Source organism: Ammodytes marinus (genome assembly GCF_949987685.1).
Source record: "Ammodytes marinus genome assembly, chromosome: 4".
Taxonomy (NCBI): Eukaryota; Metazoa; Chordata; class Actinopteri; order Uranoscopiformes; family Ammodytidae; genus Ammodytes; species Ammodytes marinus.
In genome coordinates, this window is record NC_137233.1 from 22157580 (window position 1) to 22181156 (window position 23577).

The 23577-nt window shown below is 45.4% G+C and overlaps 1 protein-coding gene across 1 annotated transcript; it reads left to right on the forward strand.

Annotated features, from left to right (window-relative positions):
• Positions 1 to 923: 923 nt before the first annotated feature.
• Positions 924 to 20245, forward strand: serinc3 (serine incorporator 3; the record flags this gene model as incomplete). Its single annotated transcript, XM_080026590.1, has 10 exons — positions 924 to 968; positions 1690 to 1851; positions 3194 to 3387; positions 6665 to 6744; positions 6836 to 6973; positions 7249 to 7418; positions 7562 to 7652; positions 8520 to 8721; positions 19264 to 19443; positions 20110 to 20245. 10 exons carry the CDS (start codon positions 924 to 926, stop codon positions 20243 to 20245), a joined length of 1398 nt encoding a protein of 465 aa, XP_079882716.1.
• Positions 20246 to 23577: the final 3332 nt, after the last annotated feature.

Genomic DNA, 23577 nt, shown 5'->3' on the forward strand with positions numbered 1-23577 from the left:
ACCCGGTTGCTTCTCATACATTTACTAGATTTTATATGAAAGGGACAGGAGAAAGTCTGGGAAAGTCCATTTTTTTTCAAGTTACATTGCTACCCATTCACCCATATGCAATACATTATGTAACTTGTTTACTTAGAATGTTTGCTGCAGATTTGACTGGATGAGAAAAAAATTAAAAACAAACGATACAACTATATACTTTGGTGTCTTTAGTGAGGCAGTGCGTTATGGCTTGTCTATTCACACAGTTAGGTAAGGTAACCAACGCCATAAAGCATTACCTCACTAAATGCATGGAGTGTTATCAGCCTTTAATTCTGTATCCATGGGTCCTACAGTTAACAGGCAAGGAAGTCTTCACAGTCCTTTTTCCACAACGGGAATTTGTTCAATGCATCCTATGAGAATCTCCCTATCAGTCTATTTATATATATATGTTTTCCATGGTAGATGTCTACAAAATAACCATGTAATGCTTGTAGATTTGTTCTAGAGTTGAATAGGATAAATGCTTAATATTAGATTCATTCAAGCCCTTAGTTCAGACAAAGGTTGGTGTTCCTCAGATGCCTTGGCAGATGACGTTCGGGTGACGAATAATAATCTGATTTACCATTATGACCACAACATGGGATTCTTTTTATGATATGATATCACTCCTCATATTCATTGTAAAAGAATGCAAGAAAATCATGCATACATTTTTGGGCGTTTTTTTGTTTTGTTTATTTATTGTTTAATTTTTAGTTTTCTTTCTTTTTCTTGTGCCACTTTTGCAATCCAAACATTTGAAATAGTTAAATACTGAAACATGTGAAGTTGTAGTTGAAGTGGCAGTTGAAACGCAGTTATGTAAAGAAATGAAAATGGACAAGCTATAGAGTAGACAGTTCGGATGAAGTTCAAGCCCTGAAGAAGTTGAAATGTCAACAGCAGTGCAGGAGCTCAATGCGCTGGAAGTTCCCCCGGTAAGTAATTAGAACCAGGACAATCAGATAGAGTGTGAGAAGATGTCACCTGAAGTGTTGGAGTGGTAGTGCTTTACTTCTAGCACCAATTCGAAGTTAATTGGGTTGTTTTGTTCCCGATACCTGAAAGTGTAAAGTGTTTGCTGATGTTTAGGTGTTGGAAGCAGAATTGACAGTGTCAGCAAAAGCTTTAAGCAGTTGAAGCTGAAGCTGAAGAATAGCTCCATTGTAGCATCTTTATGGAAGCATCTGCATAATTTTAAGGTCCTCCCTTAACCCTCCCTACCTGAGTGGGTACCAGAGGTAAACATCTTGTCATATCTCACTGGTATTTTATTCTATCATTCCAATTTTTCATGAGTTTTTCAATAAATGTGTTCCACATGACCCAATATTATTGTTTTCTGATTCTCTTCTCATTTCTGCTTTAAAAAAATGTATTGGGGTAATTTTGACCCCAGCCTATTCTGCCTATGTATTTTTTATTAAAAAAAATGTATCTTTGCCATAGTTTCTAATTTAATTTAAAGAAGAGATCACTGATTTTTAGATTTTTTTCTTTTAAATTATTATAATTTTTTTTTCATTTGTCATGCTTTATTGGATAGTTTGGAGAGGCAGAGAGGGAATGACATACAGAGAACGACCACAGGCCGGATTCTAACCCGTAGAAACTACTTTTCCAGGTAGATGGTGAAATGTGAGTTGTGTTTGTCCCCAGGCTCTGTGCCTCTGCGGCAGTGGAAGTTGTCTGCTGTGTGGCCTGTGTGTGAGCAGCAAGCCATCCACTCTGACCAGGGTCATCTACGCCTCCACCCTGCTGCTGGGGACCGGCCTGGCCTGCCTCATGCTCTCGCCGGGGGCTCATCAGCAGCTCAGAAGGGTAGAGATGATGTTTATATACAGTACATTTCTATAAACATTTCTACAGAGACTGGTGATAGATCAAAAGCACAGCCCAACATAATGTGGTGGGTAAGGTATTGGGCCATCATCCAGTAAGAGAGCACTCCCATCAGGATAGAGACAGTGTTGTAAAGAGTAGCTGAAAACCACAATTGAGTAAGATACCTTACTAGAAAATTGACACGTCACCTATTAGAATAACACTTGAGTAAAAGCACAAAAGTATCTGATTTTATAGTATTTAAGTATTGAGTATATAAGTATCAAGAGTATTTGTGTAAATATCAAAATCAAATATTTTTCGATTCATAGATCGATTGTTTCAAAAATTACTTAAAATAGTCACAAGAAAATGTATTTTGACAGACAAGTCATCAATTGATCGAGTAGTGTTTGTAGGCCTGCATATTGTTGGGTAGTAGTTAAACGATAATTTATAAACTCTTATATGTTTCGTGAACAAAAATCGTAATTAGAAAGTAACTAGTAACTTAAGCTATCAGATAAATGTAGTGGAGTAAAAAGTAGAATATTATCTACTGCATTGTAGTGGAGTAGAAGTATAAAGTAGCATGAAAAGAAAATACTCAAGTAAAGTACAAGTGCCTCAAGCTTGTACAGTTTTTGAGTAAATGTAGTTAGTTACATTAGATGTGGCCAAGCATCCAGACCTTACCATTGTCTTGGTCCACACATGCACTCAGCCACTTGTGGAGAATAAATGGTAAATGGACTTGACTTATATAGCGCCTTCTAGCCGATTTTCTCAGCCCCAAAGCGCTTTACATATCTTACCACATTCACCCATTCATACACGCACGGCAGTAGCTGCCATGCAAGGCGCTCTCTGAACCATCAGGAGCAATTTGGGGTTCAGTGTCTTGCTCAGGGACACTTCGACATGTGGCGGGGAGACGGGGGATCGAACCTCCGACCCTGCACTCCAGAGGCGATCTCCCTACCCACTTCGCCACTGCCGCCCAATAAGCCGAATAAGGTGGAGGATGACTGTTCTACCATATTACATATAGATTTTTAGTGATATACTGTATTAAAGGTACTACGAGGAACTTTTAGATATTTCTGAAACAGTCTAATTTTTCCTCTTATGATCATAAATTACATTTAACAGCAAACCACACCCTCAGTGCAAAGAATGCTATTTTTACATAGTTTTTCTTAATGCCTTTGTCATGGGTACGCTCAGCCAGGAACTACAGGTGTAAAAACACTACCGCTTTTGTCCAAAGGGGGTGCAAGAATTACCCCAAACTGAAAGCTCCTCGGAGCACCCTTTAAAATATGATTTTTTTCTATAGATTCCAGGCTTCTGTGAAGATGGTGCAGGCTCTTCAATTCCCGGCTACCAGGCTGATTTCAACTGTGAAATGTTTGTAGGCTACAAGGGAGTGTACCGTTTCTGCTTTGGAATGAGTATTTGGTTCCTGGGCTTTTCCATTCTTCTGATTAACATGAAGAACAGCAGAGACCCCCGTGCTGCGATCCACAATGGGTAAGCACCGCAGTAACCACAGCCATACATATACACACTAATGTGTCTTTCTACTAAACCTTAGGCTAAATGAAAAAAAGAAGCCTGGCTTCCTCTCTCTTTCTTCTCTAACACTAGCTCAGAGTTGTTCAGCATTTTGAAAGATGGCCTTTATCTCACACACACATTTTGTAACCTTGGGATTCTCTACTACTGCTGCATCATTATGTTCATTACGGATCTACAGCACATTACTGTTTGCACTTCGTCCTCCTTAGATATTCAAAGAAGGATTATTCTTAAAAAGATATCTCTTGGCTGTGGGAGGCAGCATGTTCTGTATTCAACTAGTCAGTTTGAAGTATTTGAATTTCAATGCTGTCAAACTAATATTTTTAACCCATGTTTGAACAGCTGCTGCTCTGGAAGTGCTCATTAACATCATGTTATCAAATTGTATTTTCTTATCATGGTTCTTCTATAGGAGATAATTGATAACTGTTTAAGTATTTGGCTTATTTATAGATATTGTAATTATATATGTTAGTCATTTATTTTATCATTTGATGACACTATTTTTCACTTAGGTCTTGCTGTTTGCCTGCTGACTAAACCTATATTGAATTCTGAAGATCAGAAGATGCTCATCCTGGGCAGAAAGCTGTCTCAGGACTCTTCAGCTGCTCTTAAAGCTGGGGTGGAGGATTTGGGGAGAAAATGGCATTTGGGATAGAGATTCAAATCCAAATACCTCAACCGCTCCACTTGTTCTCTTTGGTCCCTCCCCTATGGTCCCTCCCTGACATGCTCTAAACCAGTGGTTCTCAACCGGGGGGGCGCGGACACTCTACCGGGGGGGGCGCGAGGGGGATGGAAAAAAAAATAAAAAATCTTAATTTTTTTTTTTTTTTGTAATTTCAATTTTTTTCCTGATATGTAGCCTAGTTCAGAGATGATATGTATTTTTTTTCTTTCTTAACTTTTTTTGATAGGTAGTTGCCAAGTTCATCACACAAACACTCCAATCCACTGATATGAGATCAGTTTGCAATTTTCAAGTACTGAATTAATGGTAGGACTGTGGCCACTAGAACTGGTCTCTGGTCAGCAAAGGTCTTGAAAACAGCATAAGTGTGCTTGTGTTGCAAGTTGTGTTGTCTTGCTAATTTTACTATTCATCTGAACTGAAATAAATATTGACTTTTTCCTTTATTATCTTCGCCAGAATGCACCAGAATGCTTAGATTACATGTTAAAAACACAAAAAAATCTTCTGGGGGGATGCCCCCAGACCCCCCTTCAGGGGTTTAGTTTTCTGACAAACATTACAATGGATACTAACATGATTTGGGCATTTGAGATTATAAATCATCTTTGAATTGGTTGTACAGCATATCACATGCTATTCATTCAGGGGTGCGATGGCCACCCCACTCTAGCTCTGTGGCCCACCTTGGCCACCCCCAGTCAAAATTTCCTGGTATCGCCACTGAGACACACACAACTCCGCGGTCAGGCTGCACAGCACATTAATCGCAGGTAGCATTTTGAGCTAAATCTGGCCACTTTCCAAATCCAAGACTCAATAGTTGAAACATTCTCTGAACTGGGTTGTCAGACAGCAGTGTTTCCCATTGATCATAGACTTTGTTTTGTGAAGCTTTTTCATAACAGGTATACCTATTGTAGAATTTATTCTGTGTATGTTCTATTTAGGCTACTATTTTCTTCTCTTCTAAGGAGATTTTAAAAAAAAACACATTTCCTCAGTGTCTCATTGATACAATCTCATAATTAGCTTTTAAAGTGCACCAGAATTTAACGTTAAAATATAAGAAATTTCCGGACCCCAACCCTAAACCCAATGTTCAACTCAAAGGTGCGCCACTGGCCTAGCCCTTGTGATAATAACAATAATAGATTATCTATCTATCTATCTATCTATCTATCTATCTATCTATCTATCTATCTATCTATCTATCTATCTATCTATCTATCTATCTATCTATCTATCTATCTATCTATCTATCTATCTATCTATCTATCTATCTATCTATCTATCTATCTATCTGTGTTGGGTGGTGTGTGTGTGTGTGTGGGGGGGGGGGGGGGGGGTTGTCAGGGTCGGTGGGGGGGCCCAACTGCAATGACCCAGCTTTGGGGGGGCCCAGCTTGCAAAAGGTTGAGAACCCCTGCTCTAAACCAACAAAGTCGTGCCAAAGTGAATGGACAGTCCCAACAGCCAATAAGAACAGAGAATCGGAGCCTCGCTGTGATTGGTCAAAGTTTTCAGCTCATGTTAACTTTGACCAATAAGAAATCACATACCCCAGCTTTAATAAAGTTTGTGTTTATCTTAGCAACATAACGTTAGCTAGCCACAGCAGCAAACAATTAAAAGATGTGCATGGCCAAGGCCAGTTTGTAGATTAATTAATGTTCTAAGAGACCTGAGTGTTACGCTTCTTAAGGCAGTATAGCCAAAATCATATGCGTCAGATGATCACCCACACCGTGTTTCTGTGTAAAGTCCTACTGTCCTACACATGTTGAAGGACGAACATTTCAGCTGTATAAGCTACAGCATATAGGGTTTAATATGGCATTGGTCCACCCTTTGCAGCTATAACAGCTTCAACTCTTCTGGGAAGAATTTTCACTCTTAAAAGGAGTGTCCTAAAGTCAGGACTGTGCAGGCGTGGGTTTGGCCTCTGCCAGGAGAACGGTTCTTGTCTGACTGCATTGTGCCAAGTGTAAAGTTTCGTGGAGGGGAAACGCTTCAGGATACCAAGAGATGTTGGACAATTCCATGCTCCGAAACTTGTGGGAACAGTTTGGGGATGGCCCCTTCCTGTTCCAACGTGACAATGCACCAGTGCACAAAGCAAGGTCCATAAAGACATAGATGAGAGAGTTTGGTGTGGATGAACTTGACTGGCCTGCACAGTCCTGACCTCAACCCAATAGAACGCCTTTTAGATGAATTAGAGCAGAGACTGAGAGCCACGCCTTCTTGTCCAACAACAGTGTGTGTGACCTCACAAATGCGCTTTTTGAAGAATGGTCAAACATTCCCATAAACACACTCCTAAACATTGTGGGAAGCCTTCCCAGAAGATTTGAAGCTGTTATAGCTGCAAAGGGTGGACCGACGTCATATTCAACCCTATGGATTAAAATGGGATGCCACTTAAGTTCATATGCGAGTCAAGGCAGGTGAGCCAATACTTTTGGCAATATTGCGTATGTGCATGTGCTTTCTACTGTGAACTCTGTCATTAAGATTTTTTTTCTTCAGATTTTGGTTCTTTAAGTTTGCCGCCTTGGTGGCAGTTACAGTGGCTGCCTTTTCCATTCCAGATGGAGCTTTTACCTACAGTAAGAGCTTTCTATCATGACTTCCAGCATACAGTTGTAACAGTATCTGATGGCCTGAGTAAAGCAATGCCCTGTGCCTCTGTCCTCACAGTGTGCTTTGTACTGGGCTCGGCTGGAGCTTTCTTCTTTATTCTAATCCAGCTGGTGCTGCTGGTGGACATGGCTCACTCCTGGAATGAGTCCTGGGTGGACAACATGGAGACAGGCCAATCCAGTGGCTGGTATGCAGGTCAGTCAATATTACATGCTGCACACATCTTTAAGAGTCTTCTTAGAATGTACTGTTTACACTCTTTACAATCCCACACAGAGACATAGACTACACTTCCTGAATGTGATGTTGTTGGAGACTTATATCAACCAAATGGAAGAAGAGAAGTTGCCTACCTGAAAATACATTGAAAATGAACAACACATGAAAAAGTGATTTATTTTATGAATGTTTATGTTTTTTTCTCTTTTTAAAATCAGACATACCTTTTCTTTTCTTCCTTGTGTTTTTAGCTTTGCTAGCGGTGACAATCCTCAACTACAGCCTGTCGTTCACTGCTGTGGTGCTCTTCTTCCTCTTCTACACCAAGCCTGATGGATGCCAAGTCAACAAGTTCTTCATCAGCTTCAACATGCTGTTCTGCATCCTGGCTTCTGTTGTCTCTGTGTTGGACAAAGTACAGGTACAGGACAGAAAGTTATATATAACATGTTGTTTTCATTATATGACAGAAGAAGTCCACTGTCTTTTTCATAATTTCAGCCACATCTTACTACAGTAGATGGAGTTTATTACTGTTAAGATTGTTTCTGCTTGATTGTCCAGGAGTCCCAGCCCCGGTCAGGTCTTCTCCCGTCCTCCATCATCACCCTGTACACCATGTATCTCACCTGGTCTGCCATGACCAATGAGCCTGGTGAGAAGGTTTGCTTGAATATTGCTGTTATCACAATTATGCATTCATGATTTGAGGAAATGCAATTCATTATCCCATAACAAGCAACAGGAACATATTTTGGTCCTGGGCATTATTTTCTGCGTTGTAGCCTCCTTTTTTATGTCGTATGACTATGAGTTATTGATTTAATGCTTTGTTCGAAATGCATGTGGGATGTTGTGGGAATGCAGGGATGAACTATAAGTCTTCAAATCATTGTGGCATCCCTTGAGTGTTGCTCTTTGGGTAGTGCAACATGTTGTATTAAATTCATTCCTGCGTAGTATGTCCAAACTATCCAAACACAAATGGTTTAAGGGACCATTTCAAGGTATGGATTTCATTGATATCATGTTCTTAAAGGCACACTATGCAACATTTTTATGAAAATACAAAGTATTTCCTGCTCAAAAATGATCCCACTAAATGATCACTTCTGCCCCACTAGAATATGTGGTGGTGTCTTTATTTGCACAGTCCCCTCCCCTTTGGCTGTATTTTACATAATAACATTTGTTAGTTTTGTTTTTGTAAACAGAAGATTCAGACATAGCTCCACCGATAGCTATACCCCACTGTACAGATAAACCACAACTCATTCTAGTGAGGCAAAAGTGATAATTGAGTCGGATTATTTTTGTGTGACTCAAGACTTTGTTTTTTAATGAAAATGTTGCATAGTCAACCTTTAACTTGCAAACTGCCTTTTCCAAGAACATGTATTAAACAGATGTAAAGGGATATGAGTTCTCATCTTTTCTATCAGAATAAATCCATGTCACAATTTCTCTTTACACACTGGGATGTAGATTCAAAAGTTGTGCCTGTTGTTTGTCCCGTCCTCAGACCGATCGTGTAATCCCAACCTGCTGAGTCTCCTCCAGCAGATGGCAGCCCCCACACTGGCCCCTCTGGAGGTGGAGAACCAGACAGCTGTGGTGATCATTGGCACAGAGGAACCTAACCTGACCGCCCCGTACATACAGTGGTGGGATGCCCAGAACATAGTGGGGCTGGCTATATTCGTCCTGTGCATCCTTTCCTCAAGGTAGGCCTATACTGCCGTGTTGACTCCCATATAAAACACTATGACCAAACCAGCCTGTGCTCTCTTCTCTTTCCTGTCAAGTACTATGCAATCTTCACATGAAATAATGTCAGTAGTGGGATTTCTGGTTAAGTTGTCGCTGTGCAATGGGCCTACATTGAGAAGTGGAACCTGATATATTGGAACTGATTCTTGTTTGGCCCTGATCCCCAAAGCTAGCAGTCAGCTCAAACAAACAGCAAATAAAGCAGTGTTTGATGAACCCCATGGTTTCAACTCAGATCATGTCAATAATATGGGCTGTCTTTAGGAGAAAAAAAAATTGTCCCAGGACCGAGGCTCAGTACTTTGTTTACATACATTCCACATGAGTACTTTTCACTATGACATAATAATATAACAAATGCATAATTTATTCAAATGGACAAATTGGAGCATTTCTGCATCTTCTCTAATTCAAAACTAAAGATGTAAAGAGAGTTTCAAAGTTTGGTCTGATCCTCACATTACTGCTCTGGACCTCTCCATCATCACGTGTTCTATTTCATCCTTACTGACCGCCAGAGGCGGTGCATTAAGCACTGGATATACATCTAGCGCATGCGCAGTTTCGAGTACCTATACCAAAAAAGTCACCTGTGACCCTCGTGACACCGGAAGGGCTATATCCCGGTGTCTACAGAGGATCTGTTCCTTTCATCTTCTCGCGACGCAGTGAGAGTACCGCGTGCGGACAACCCGTTCGTATTTTTTGGAAGGATTGTGCTAACTAACTGCTAACGGTGCAGCCTCGCGACCAAAGAGGTCGGAGTAACGGTGAGTCCGTCCTCCAGGGGCTGTTTAGCTGTGTAGCGCTGAAGGAGCTATCGCCGCTACTTTGATGGTGGGTCAGCTTAATTGGCTTTCCCCCACTGTGTGTAGCCGCTAAGATATAGCTTCCCTTTGATAGAGACAGCTCGGCTGTTTCTTGCCACATTTTTTTTTTTTGCTGGTAAACTTTTCGTTTGAAAAAATAATAATAATAATAATAATAAAGTATCTTTTCAGTTGCTTATCAGTGAAGGCTGCGCTCTCGCGTCCGCTCCTGGTAACACTGCTGTGTATTTATTTCCAGTCACTTATCAGTGAAGGCTGCGCTCTCGCGTCCGCTCCTGGTAACACTGCTGTGTATTTATTTCCAGTCACTTATCGGTGAAGGCTGCGCTCTCGCGTCCGCTCCTGGTAACACTGCTGTGTATTTATTTTTCGGTCACTTACTGGTGAAGGCTGCGCTCTCGCGTCCGCTCCTGGTAACACCGCTGTATATTTGAGCTCAGTCACTTACTGGTGAAGGCTGCGCTCTCGCGTCCGCTCCTAGTAACACTGCTGTGTATTTATTTTCAGTTACTTATCGGTGAAGGCTGCGCTCTCGCGTCCTCTCCTGGTAACCCTGTTGTGTATTTGAGCTCAGTCACTTTCCAGTGAAGGCTGCGCTCTCGCGTCCGCTCCTGGTAACACTGTTGTATATTTGAGTTCAGTCACTTAGGCTACTGGTAACACTGTACAGCGCTTAGCGTGCCCGCTCCTTTCCGGCGCTTGTAGCTATTATTATAGCTTCCCTGTTTGCTAATAGAAGCAGCTCGGTTGTTACCACATTTGTTTAGTAACTATTTTTGAAAAAAAAAAAAAAAAGAGGATTGTTCAGTGTATCTCTTTTTCAGTCACTCTCCAGTGAAGGCAGCGCTCTCGCGTCCTCTCCTGGTAGTACTGCAGAGTGGTTTTTCGGAACCCACCCCTTGTATTGGTTATAATATAACTTTTTAAGTGTACAGTTGTGAAATGCTTAACTTAAGGTTAACACTGGTTGTTAACACGACACTGCTGTGTATTCTGTTCAGTCACTTATCGGTGAAGGCTGCGCTTTCGCGTCCTCTCCTGGTAACACTGCTGTATATTTGAGCTCAGTCACTTACTGGTGAAGGCTGCGCTCTCGCGTCCGCTCCTGGTAACACTGCTGTGTGTCTCTTTTCAGTCACTTTCCAGTGAAGGCTGCGCTCTCGCGTCCGCTCCTGGTAACACTGCCGTGTATCTCTTTTCAGTCACTTTCCAGTGAAGGCTGCGCTCCCGCGTCCTCTCCTGGTAACACTGTTGTGTATTTGAGCTCAGTCACTTTCCAGTGAAGGCTGCGCTCTCGCGTCTGCTCCTGGTAACACTGTTGTATATTTCTTTTCAGACACTTACTGGTGAAGACTGCGCTCTCGCGTCCTCTCCCGGTAACACTGTCTTGTGTTTTTTGAGTAAGTACCTTACTGGTGAAGGCAGTGCTTTCGCTCCCTCTCCCAGTATTCTGCTGATGGCTCATGTGTGTGGTGCCTGTGTGGCCCTCCTAGAGCCTGACGATGGCCATGATCGCTGCCCCTCGTGTCTCGGCTTTGAGCATTTGTGGGAGGGCCTTACTGAGAGGGCCTGTATGAACTGCGGCTCCATGCCCTTGGCACTCAGGGTGGCTAGACTGGCAGCGGCGGAGCGTCCGACGGCTGTCAACCTTCCCTCAATGACACCACTTCCTTCGGCCCAGCCCGGCCGGTCTTGGCGTCGGGGTAGAGCAGTGCCTCCCCCTCCCCCCCAGGAAAAGGGCTAGGAACGAACTAGCATCCAAGGTGGATCGCTTGTCGTCCGACATGGTGAGGATACAGGAGCTCCTCCTGACTCTGCAACCTGGTAGCCGTGCGGCTCTGGCTTGCCTGGGGCTCGATGCTCCTCAGGCAGGAGTGGCTCAGCCTAGCGCCTTTTTCAGGTGCAGCCCTGCCACAGCCTCTTTCTCTGTCCCTCCTTCGGAGGAGTACTTAAAGGAGCTACACGTGTGCTGGAAGGATGCCAAGTCATCCTAGTCCCAGTGCTCGGGCCTTGGCTGCCATGCGGGCTCCAGCGCAATATGGGCTGGGTTGCATGCCACCCGTTGAGCCTGCCTTTGGCTCCCGATGAAGCTGGATGCCAGGTGTCCCCGGCCCCAGTGCAGGGTCGCGGACGACCTGCTTTTAAAGGCCTACGATACAGCGGCACGTATGGGTTGGGTAGGCGACTCTCTCACCCACCTAATGCTGGCGCTCTCAACCTCTCTGCAACAAGCTGCAGTTGAGCCATCTCTGCAGAGGCGTAGCGATGCGTCACTGCAGGCTGTTGCCCTCATGTCCAGGGACTTAGGGCACGTTATGTTCACCCTTGTCCAGACTCGCCGCCAGGTTTGGCTGGCTAAGTCGCCTCTGACGGAGAGGTGCAGGAGGGCCCTCCGCTGGGCCTGTGACGCCGGGGGAGCTGTTTAGATCAGCTGCCCTGGAGACGCCGGAGCGGGCTGCCCAAGCTTGGGAGACCAGCCAGCAGCTTTCGGGTCTATTCGCAAGAGTGTGTCCACTCCTGGCAGGCCTAGGGACTCCTCGGCTGCCCCCCAGAGCCACTCTCAGGCACGTTCTCATCCAGCGAGAGACGATGGCCTACGCAAGTCTCGGCGGCCCACTCAGCGGCCCGCCCAGCAGCCTACTGATAACTTTCGTGCCCCCGCCCGCCCGTCCTCCGGGCAGCCTCGGGCCTCAGAACCTCACCGGTACCCCCCTCCCCCTAGAGGCCTGGGGGCCAGGTGCTCGGGCATCAGGGCCGGCCGCTGGCTGTTTTTCCCAGCAGCAGCGTAGGTTCTGGGCTGACTGTATTATATTTCTATGGACCCCTGGGTGGTTTCCACCTTAACCCGGGGGTAGGAATTGCAGCTCCGAAGCCAGCCACAAGCCTTTGGCGGGGTCGGAATGACAGACCCTCAGTGATGCTTCACTGCAGACTTTGCATTATGACTAAGGAGCTAGACAGGGTGAGGTCAACTGATACGTTGGCGCCGCGGGGGTTGGCTGGCGCAGTCCCCCCAGTCGGAGGTGTGTCAACAGACCCTCCGTTCTCTTCCAGTCGGCCCAGGCCAGACGTTGGGCCAGCTGCACCTCAGGCCCCAGAGCGAAATGGTACCTCTGTGGTACCCCGTGCCGATAGCTTCAGCCACGTCCAGGTGGACAAGCAATGGCCAGCGCTTCTCAGCGCATTTTGACCAGCACCGTAACAGTTACGGCGCTACAGTCGGCATTTGAGGCGCCAGGGGGTCTGGCGCCCAGCCTCCGCCCCCCCCAGGGCCCTTAGGGGCGCTAATCGATGCTCGATAGGGTCTACCCAACCTATTTTCTGGTACCAAAGAAGGAGGGCGGGTTCGCCCCATTCTGGACTGAGAGGGCTGAATCAGTTCCTCAATGTTCTTCCCTTCCACATTCTGCGTGTTGCAGATGTCTTCCAGGCTATCGCTCAGGCGGGCTGGTTTGTGTCATTAGACCTGAAAGATGCTTCTTTCACGTCCCTACTGCCCAGGGTCACAGGGGGTCCTCCCCCTTTGCATTTCTGGGCAAGGTGTACCAGTTCAGGGCTCTTCCGTTTGGGCCGTCCCTGGTTCTGCGTATATTAAGTGGTATGTGGCAGCAGCCCCGTCACCATTACAGAGACACAGGCAGAGGAGGCTCAGGGTACCTCAGCAGTGTCTCCCCTTCTCTGTCTCGATGTAGACAGAGGGCATATCTGTCGGCGGGTGTGCCCATGGGCGCCATTCCATTCCGCCAGGAGATGGTCACAACAGACGCTTGTCTCTCAACTGTTAGAGCCACCGTTTGTATTGGTAATTAGCAGCAGGGTTCACACTGAATCTATTTTCTTCCATTCAGTCACTTACTGGTGAAGGCAGCGGTCTCGCGCCCTCTCCTGGTAACACTGCTATGTGTTCCACTCAGTCACTTACTGGTGAAGACAGCGCTCTCGCGTCCTCTCCCGGTAACACTGTGCAGTGCTAAGCTACTTTGTTGTTGAGGCAGCACCTCAGCTCCCCTCCAGCATTCGTAGCTGCTAATTATAGCTTTTTTGTTTATGGATAGAAGCAGCTAAGCTGTGTTCTAGGTTACCACATTTGTTTGGTAACTCTTTCTTTTAAAAAGAAAAAGAAAAGGGAAGGGTGCTTTTCCATTCAGTTACTTACCGGTGAAGACAGTGCTCTCCCGGTAAAACTGCCGTGTTGGTCTGCTGCTCAGGCTCTGCTGCAGCTCGCCAGGGACCTCCTGTCACAGCTGGGGGGTCAGATCTGGCATCCTGACCCACGTTCGCCTTCAGCTCTGGGCTTGGCCACTACAGGGCCCGACTCACTGCTGAGTGATTGCACCTTCAGGGTTACTGTCCTGAATACCAGGGCAGCATCAACCAGGAGGCAGTTGGGAACAGGTGGAAACTGTTCTCCAATTGGTTTGCAGCTAGAGCTGTGGACCCAGTGCACTGCGCTGTGTCCCCTGTTCTGGAGTTCTGCGGCCCCTCCTGGATAGTGGCTGCTCTCACTCCACCTTGGGAGTTGAGGTGGCTGTTATCTGCTCCCCTACACGAGGGGGTTGATGGTGCCACGGTAGGATGCCACAGGTTAGGGTCCCTCTTTCATTGAGGGCCTTTGAGGCTGCGTCCCCCTAGGGCCCCGAGGGCTCTGGCATGGGGCCTCCCGCTGGTCCTGGAGGCCTTGTTACCTCCCTCTAAGCCTTTGGTCCAGAGGAGGTCGAGGTGGCTGTCCATGAGGGATGCAATTTTACTCACCTTAGCCCCTGCAAAGCTGCATGCCCTATCTGGGAACGGTACATGCCGGAGGTGTAACTCTGGCTCATGTATCACCCTGTGGCCGAAGGCTGCGTTTCCGCCAAGTCGCTTCCACGCAGTCACCTTAGCCAGCACATCCAGCTGGCACGCTTTCCCCGCCCCCCAGCTGAGGAGGGCAGGTCTGAGCTACTGTGCCCGATGCGGGCTCTTTGGGCTTATATTTCTGCTACCACCTGTATTCGTCAGTTGGAGCAGCTCTTTGTTTGCTATTAGGGCCCCAACAAGGGTCAGGCTCTAAACAAAGCAGGGGCTGTCCCACTGGATTGTTCATACCATTGCACATGTCCATGGGACCAGTGGACGCCCCCCGCCATCCATTCAACCAGGAGTGTCTCAGCATCATGGGCTGCCCTGAGAGGGCTGCCCCTGAGGACCATCTGTGCCAAGGCATCGCCTAGCACATTTTCCAGGTTTTTCAACGTCGCCATTTCCCATCCAATGGGGGTGGTCCTATGCCAAGCTCCACTGTCTCCAACCAGTGAGCTGGTTGCTTGGATTCTTCGTGACGTTGTTGGTATTGGCCATCCAGTGCTTAATGCACCGCCTCTGGCGGTCAGTAAGGATGAAATAGAACGCAGAGTTACGTATGTAACTCCGGTTCTATGAATCCTGGATGACCGCCAGAGTAACAGGTCACTCAGAAGTCTCGTGGTTCGCGAGAAGATTCTGGGAACAGATCCTCTGTAGACACCGGGCTATATAGCCCTTCCGGTGTCACGAGGGTCACAGGTGACTTTTTTGGTATAGGTACTCGAAACTGCGCATGCGCTAGATGTATATCCAGTGCTTAATGCACCGCCTCTGGCGGTCATCCAGGATTCATAGAACCGGAGTTACATACGTAACTCTGCGATCTTCATCTTCCAGCTGCTGGTTTCAAGGTCAACGGTGAACTTTGATACTCAATGTTTAAGCCCCGCGTCCACTCTCCCCTGCTGGGCCCTGCAGCGTAGACACCGAGATTCCACTCTCTGGCTCCGAGATTCCACGGCTGTCAGCCCCTCGGCCCCTTTTCCTTCCGACCACATTAATAGTTGGCGACTCCATTATAAGGAACACGCGCTTTTTTAATGCTGCCACCCACTGTTTCCCCGGAGCCATGGTCCCCGTCATCACCAGCAAACTTCCGGGGCTACTGCGCTCCCTCCCGTCCTCAGTTAGACGTGTGATTGTTCATGTCGGAACATGCAACACCACTCGTCAGCAGTCTGAGCTCATCAAAAAAGATTTTAACAATCTCTTTCATTTGTTAAGTTCCTGTGACAAGAGTGTCTAAATTTCTGGTCCCATCCCCTCTCTAGGTCGTGGAGTGGGGCGCTTTAGCAGACTTCTCAGCATCCACACCTGGCTTCAGTCCACCTGCACAGCTCTTAAATTTGGTTTCATCAATAATTTCGATCTGTTTTGGGACCGTTCTGATTTATTCAGGCCAGACGGTATTCACCCAAACTGGCGAGGTAACCAAATTCTAACGGCTAACCTACAGCACACTGTTCAATCAACCACACATGCATGACTGTTTACCCCCTTCTCCCCGAAACGTCCATCTTCACATGCCCACTCAGATCACTGTTCCCCCCGTCAGTTCCCCCTGCTGGCCACATCCGTCACTGACACTCACACCTGAAAGTCTCCCTATACAAACCATCATCAGCCACAGAGACTTCCATCATCACAATAACCGACACATGCGATCTGCCTGTCTCCGCCCCCTAGCCAAAGCACCCCAGCCTGTCCAAATGCAACCAAATCTCAAATTTGCTCTGTTCAACACCCGATCCCTAAACAGCAAAGGCCTCATACTCAATTAATTCATAACTGACAATAATCTGGACTATCTCTGCATAACTGAAACATGGCAAAACCACAGGAATATTGTTCACTAAATCAGACCACACCCGCTGGATATGCATATATCAATAAGCCACACCTCCACGGTCGTGGTGGTGGAATAGCCACATTTTTCAGACAAAGCATCACTACAAGCACAATCACCATCCCGGCCCCCCTCTCATTTGAACGCATTGTTTTTAAACTGTCTGGACCCAAACCCCTGGTTACTGCAGTCATTTATCGCCCCCCCCCCTCCCCCCCAAACCCAACTCAGCCTTCTTATCTGACCTGTCTGACTTCCTGACTCAACTGTGTGCCATCACTCCATCCATTCTGCTACTTGGTGACTTCAACATACATGTCGACTCATCCGACTCCAAAACCTCTACAGAACTCCTGGACATCCTAAACATCTTCAACTTCACCCAACATGTAGATTTTCCAACCCATAAAAAAGGACACACACTGGACCTTGTCTGCACCACTGGCATCACCATCAGCAATCTATCCAGCTCCGACTTCACCATCTCCGACAATCTGGCTATCACCATGGACATTCTCATCCCCACACCAAACGTCAAGCAAAAACGCTCTATAACTTTCCGGAATCTCAAATCAATCCAACCCACATCTCTGTCCTCCCTTTTGGCCGATACCATCCCTGACTCCGCCTTCATCCAGAACGCCTCCCCTACTGACCTTGTCACAGTCTATAATGACACCCTCTCCTCCTGCCTCAATCAGCTCGCTCCAATAAAAACAAAGACTGTCTCTTTCACTCACTCCACCCCCTGGTACACTGATCATCTCCATCACCTCAAATCCAAGGGCCACCAACTCGAACGGCTAACCAATAAAACCGGTCTCACTATCCACAAAGATGTCTACAAACAACACCAACAGCTCTACAAAGACACCCTCAACAGTGCACACTCCACCTACTACTCCTCCATCATACAATCAGGCAGCAACAATCCCAAGACTCTGTTCTCCACCATAAACAAACTTCTCAAACCTCTGGACCCCATCTCCAACTCCTTCACGGTCACTAAATGCATCTCATTTCTCTCACACATCCAAAGAACAATAGACAATATACACAGCCAACTGATCAACGCTTCCACCTCCACTGTCTCTTCTTCGGAACCTCCACTACCGTCTGCAGCCATTCACCCACTCTCCTCATTCACTGAAATCACCCCAGCAGACCTATCTGCCATTCTCACTGGCATGAAAACCTCTACCTGCATCCTGGACCCCATCCCCTCCACCCTAGCCATGGCCTGTCTCCCTCACTCTTGCCCCTGATCACCTCAATTATAAACTCCTCTCTGTCCACTGGCCTAGTCCCGCCCTCAAACTTGCTGCTGTCACCGCCCTACTTAAAAAACCTGGACTTGACCCTGAAACACTCAGCAATTTCCGACCCATCTCCAACCTCCCCTTCCTATCAACATTTTTAGAAATAACCATTGCCTCGCAGTTAAAATCACACCTCGACTACAATAACCCCTACGAACCTTTCCAATCCGGCTTCCGCTCCAGACACAGCACCGAAACAGCTCTTTTAAAGGTCACAAATGACATTCTCCTCTCTGCTGACTCTGGTTCCCTCTCCATCCTTATCCTCCTTGACCTCAGCACCGCCTTTGATACAATCACTCCATCCTCATCTCCCGCCTCCAGTCCTCACTTGGCATCACTGGCACCGCTCTCACCTGGTTCATTTCCTATCTCTCTGACAGACGCCAATTCATTTCAGTCAACAACTGCAAATCCCCCACCTCCCCAGTCACTCATGGTGTCCCCCAGGGCTCTGTACTTGGTCGCCTACTTTTCATCATCTACATCCTCCCACTCGGTCAAATCCTCCGACAACATGGCCTCCATTTTCACTGTTACGCTGATGGCACTCAGATCTACCTCTCCACCAACACCATCTCTGCAGCACCCCTTGCACCCTCACCACTACTGATGTCAACACTTGGATGCAACACAACTTCCTTAAACTAAATTGCAATAAATCAGAAATCCTCATCATTGGCCCAAACTCCCTCACCCGCTCCACCCAGGACTTCTCACTTAATATTGATGGTTCCATTGTCACCCCCTCCACTCACATCCACAACTTAGGTATCATCCTTGACCCCACCCTCTCATTCCTCCCCCATGTAAACCACATTACAAAAACAGCCTTCTTCCACCTCAGGAACATCACTCGTCTCCGTCCCTCCCTATCACTCTCAGCCGCTGAAACTCTGGTCCACGCATTAATTTCATCCCGCCTTGATTACTGTAACTCCATCCTATACAATATGTTCAAAACTCCGTAGCCCGTATGCTCACATCCACCCGCCGCTCAGACCACATCACCCCTGTCCTCCAAGACTTCCACTGGCTTCCCGTCAAATACCGGATTGATTTCAAAATATTACTCATCACCTTCAAAGCCCTCAACAACCTGGCCCCCCCTACCTCTCGGACCTTCTCCACCACCATACTCTTACCCGCTGTCTCAGGTCCGCCGATGCCAACCTCCTCCACCCTATCAAGACCAACCTCCGGTCCTGGGGAGACAGAGCCTTTGCTGCAGCCGCCCCCGCCCTCTGGAATGCCCTCCCCAACGACATCTGCAATACCAACACTCTTTCATCCTTCAAAACAGCCCTAAAAACACACCTTTTCACCCTTGCTTTTAACCTTTAAACGTTACATTTTGTTTGTTTGTTTTGTTTAGCTTTTGTGAAGCGTCTTTGAGCACTGGGAAAAACGCTATAAAAATTTGATGTATTATCATTATTATTATTATTATTATTATTATTATTATTATTATTATTATTATTAAGCCAACAGTGTGGACGAAAGGTCCCTCAAGTGCTCTGACCATCTGCTCAGGAAGACCATGTTATATGAAGAAAAGCTGTATAGACACATTTTCAGTTTATTAAAAGCTGTATGGCAGACATGTTTTCTCATGTACTGCGGTTCTCACTTTTAAAAACATGTGTGTTTTGTCCCCAGCATTAGTTCGTCCAGCACCAGCCAGGTGAACAAGTTGACCATGGCCTCCAAAGACTCCTCCATCCTGGCAGAGGAAGGCTGCAGCTCTGACCTGGAGCTTCAGTACAGCTACTCCTTCTTCCACTTCATGCTCTTCCTGGCTTCACTCTATATTATGATGACCCTCACCAACTGGTACAGGTCAGTCCCTGCACACTGGATCTTACTGAACCACAACTAGGCTCTTGTTTGGTGGAGATCACAGCCCTGCTGACAAGGCTTACTTTGTTCTACAGGCTTCTCACAGTAAACATTCCCATAAATAGACCAACACCATCAATGTATAATGTCTGAGTCTCCAATTATCAGAATCTGCTTTATTAGCCTGGTATGTGTAAACAAAGTACAAAAATAATTGTACAAACAACATGTACTGTGCCCTTGGAGATGGAAGCCTCCTCTGCTGTTATGGGACAGGCCAACTTACAGTCCCCAGAAAGGTAGGACTAAACCAGGAGAAGCAGCTTTTAGTTTTTATGCACCACATATCTGGAACAAACTCCCAGAAAATGTGAGGTCTGCTGCAACTCTAAGTTCTTTTAAATCAAATCTCTTTTATGTTTCCCTTGTCATTTCTATTATTTTTTTATAAATTTGTATTTGCTTGTTTTGTTTTGTATTTGTTCTTTGTTTTTATTATCTCTTAAATGCAATTTCTAATGTATAATATTGAGTTTTTGTATGCCCTTGTAAATCACTTTGAATTGCCTTCTATCTGAATTGTGCTATATACGTAAATAAACTTGCCTTGCTTTGCCTTATGATTAAATGAGTAGATAAGCTTTGGTTGTGTTTGTCTTCTGACAGCCCTGATGCAGCCTACAGCATCAGCAGCAAGTGGCCAGCTGTGTGGGTGAAGATCAGCTCCAGCTGGGTGTGTTTGGCCCTGTACGTCTGGACCCTGGTGGCCCCCACCATCCTCCCCAACAGAGACTTCAGCTGATCAGCAGCTCCACTCTACTTTACCTTCCACCAGGCTCGTGTTTCTGACACACATACACCCTGCCACCATATTGCCTACACTTTACTTTCACAACGGACTGGTTTTATAATCTCAACTGGACTTAAGTTTGAGTATTTCTGCTTTTTATTAAGTCAGACAGTGGGTCTGGTTCAGAGGGGCCAAAACAGCTGCTTCAGGTACAGGTATTGACTGTAGTGATGTTATAGCAGTCACTAGGAGCTGCCAGACATCCAAGGACACTCACGTAAAACACAGCGTGAAGAAAAACATTCCATTATGTTTGTGTAAACGTATGTGAATTTGAATCAAACATCTTTAAATGATGTGCTCTTATTAACCAGCTAAATTATTTTTTGCTATAACAGATTTATTTTTATTTTTTTTACATTGCTAAAAAGTATGAATGTTCTAGAAATGTCAGTATTACAGAATTACTAACAATTATTTTTATGAGAACTGCACACAATTGTGAGCTCATTTAGTTTGCTGCTATGCCTTCCAATGCCTTATAAGTAGTGACAGAACTGCACAGAACACGCAAATATACAAACAGTGTTTTAAAACTGAAAGTTGACGATTGTATAATTTTCTGGGCGTCATCATTATTTATTATTTTACTTGTAAAGAATGTCACCTTTTTAAAATCCAAAATTGTGTTTTGTAAGAAATACCAGTTTTAGAGGAATTAAATGTGTAATACAATGAATCTATGAACTATGAATGAACCAGATTAAAACAACCCAATCTACATGTTCTTTTTCTTTGTTTATTGTTGTGTTTTGTAAAGCGCTCTGAGTGAGAGAAAAGCGCATATAGATAAAATGTATTATTATTATTATTAAAGTCACAGACCAAAAACCTGTCAGCCAAAGTGATTTCCTGCGGTAATTGTGTTCAGACGGATTTATGGACGTTTGTCCTCGTTTGACATTCAGTACAAAAGTCTTAACACAAATGGGTAATCCTTTCAAACAATACCTTATTCTTATACACACAGAGCTCTTTCCCCTAATTCTAATAACTACACAAAACAGCCACAGATATCAGTCATTATAAATGAAACCTCAATTTACAAAACAAACTTAAAACAGAAAAAGAGATGTCTGGTTCAGTAATACGCTTTTGAGCACTGCTAATATGATAAGTCTGTATTGTGATCATTATCCAATGATTGTTGGTTTAATACTTTGAGTGGGTTGCCTCTACATGTTGAAGCTAAGAACGGCAATTAAGCTTTTGTTTAAAGCTCCCATATTATACACTTTTCGGTACTATTATACACCATATTATATGGTCTTAGTGGTCACTAATACGTTTTTCTTTAATTGTTTGCTGAAAAAAACTTTCAGATAATTTATTGTACTATGCTGAAGTTCAGCTAATCTCACAATGGCCTATTTTTTAAAAAGAGCTGCAGCTCCCCTCGTAAATATACAATCTTTGCGCTGCCCCCGCCCCCTGTCCGGAAGCGAAGCCAGATACGCCTCGCCCTCTGTCTGTCAGGGCCGTGGACCAATAAGAAATAGGGGTGTGGGCTGCACAGTGGAAGCTTCTGGCTTTCCAGTTTGTGAGGTCAGAAAAGGGGAAAATTCTGACTGGAGTATATTGGGTGGGGGAGGGGTGGTGGTTTCAGAAAGGGGGATTGTGAGAAAAGGAGTGTTATTTTTTTAAATATTTTGGCAGTCTCTAGACACACTGTGGACCCATGGATATGTTAGAACACATTTAAAAAGTGCATTTAGCATAATATGTGACCTTTAAGACTGTTCAGTGTTCACTCTGTTGTGACAACACTGTCAAATATTCATATCATATTCACTCTTCAAAGAGACAGTAGGGAAGTGGAAGTGTGAGACATCAGCCCACTCCGGTCCCTCAGCGCTTAACACTTCCTCTAGTTCTTCTGTTATGCATGGATCTCGGTCCAGACCGGAGACCAGTCCAGACATGGACCGGGCTTGTATGCATGGAGCCGGAATTGTATGCAGAGATCTGTTATTTAAAGGTCGACACACATATACAAGAGTGAGTGACCTTTCCAGACTACAGATGGAAATCCTTTGAAAAGCTACAAAATATGATGAATTTATAGCCTAAGATCTCAACATGGAATACGTGCTCTGAATATAAGTAAAGAGTAGACAATTATAAGTGAATATACAGTATCTCACAAAAGTGAGTACACCCCTCACATTTCTTCAAATATTTCATTATATCTTTTCATGGGACAACACTGAATAAATGACACTTTGATACAATGTAAAGTAGCGTGTGTACAGCTTATATAACAGTGTAAATTTACTGTCCCCTCAAAATAACTCGACACACAGCCATTAATGTCTAAACTGCCGGTTACAAAAGTGAGTACACCCCTGAGTTAAAATGTCCAAATTGGGCCCAAAGTGTCAATATTTTGTGTGGCCACCATTATTTTCCAGCACTACCTTAACCCTCATGGGCATGGAGTTCACCAGAGCTTCACAGGTTGCCACTGGAATCCTCTTCCACTCATTCATGACAACATCATGGAGCTGGTGGATACTGGAGACCTTGCGCTCCTCCATCTCCTGTTTTCAGAAGCCCCAAAAATGCTCAATAGGGTTTAGGTCTGGGGACATGCTTGGCCAGTCCATAACCTTTACCCTGAGCTTCTTTAGCAAGGCATTGGTCGTCTTGGAGGTGTGTTTGGGGTCATTATCATGTTGCAGTACTGCCCTGCGGCCCAGTTTATGAAGGGAGGGGATCATGTTCTGCTTCAGTATGTCACAGTACATGTTAGCATTCAATGAACTGTAGTTCCCCACTGCTGGCAGCACTCATGCAGCCCCAGACCATGACACTCCAACCACCATGCTTGACTATAGGCAAGACACACTTGTCTTTGTACTCCTCACCTGGTTGCCACCACACACACTTGACACCATCTGAACCAAATAAGTTTATCTTGGTCTCATCAGACCACAGGACATGGTTGCAGTGATCCATGTCCGTAGTCTGCTTGTCTTCAGCAAACTGTTTGTGGGCTTTCTTTTGCATCATCTTTAGAAAAGGCTTCCTTCTGGGACGACAGCCATGCAGACCAGTATGATGCAGAGTGCGGCGTATGGTCTGAGCATTGACAGGTTGACCCCCAACCCCTTCAAGACCTGCAGCAATGCTGGCAGTATTCATATGTCTATTTTCCAAAGCCAACCTCTTGGTATGACGCTGAAAACGTGCACTCAACCTTCTTAAACTGGGCCGCAGGGCAGTATTGCAACATGATAATGACCCTAAACACACCTCCAAGACGACCAATGCCTTGCTAAAGA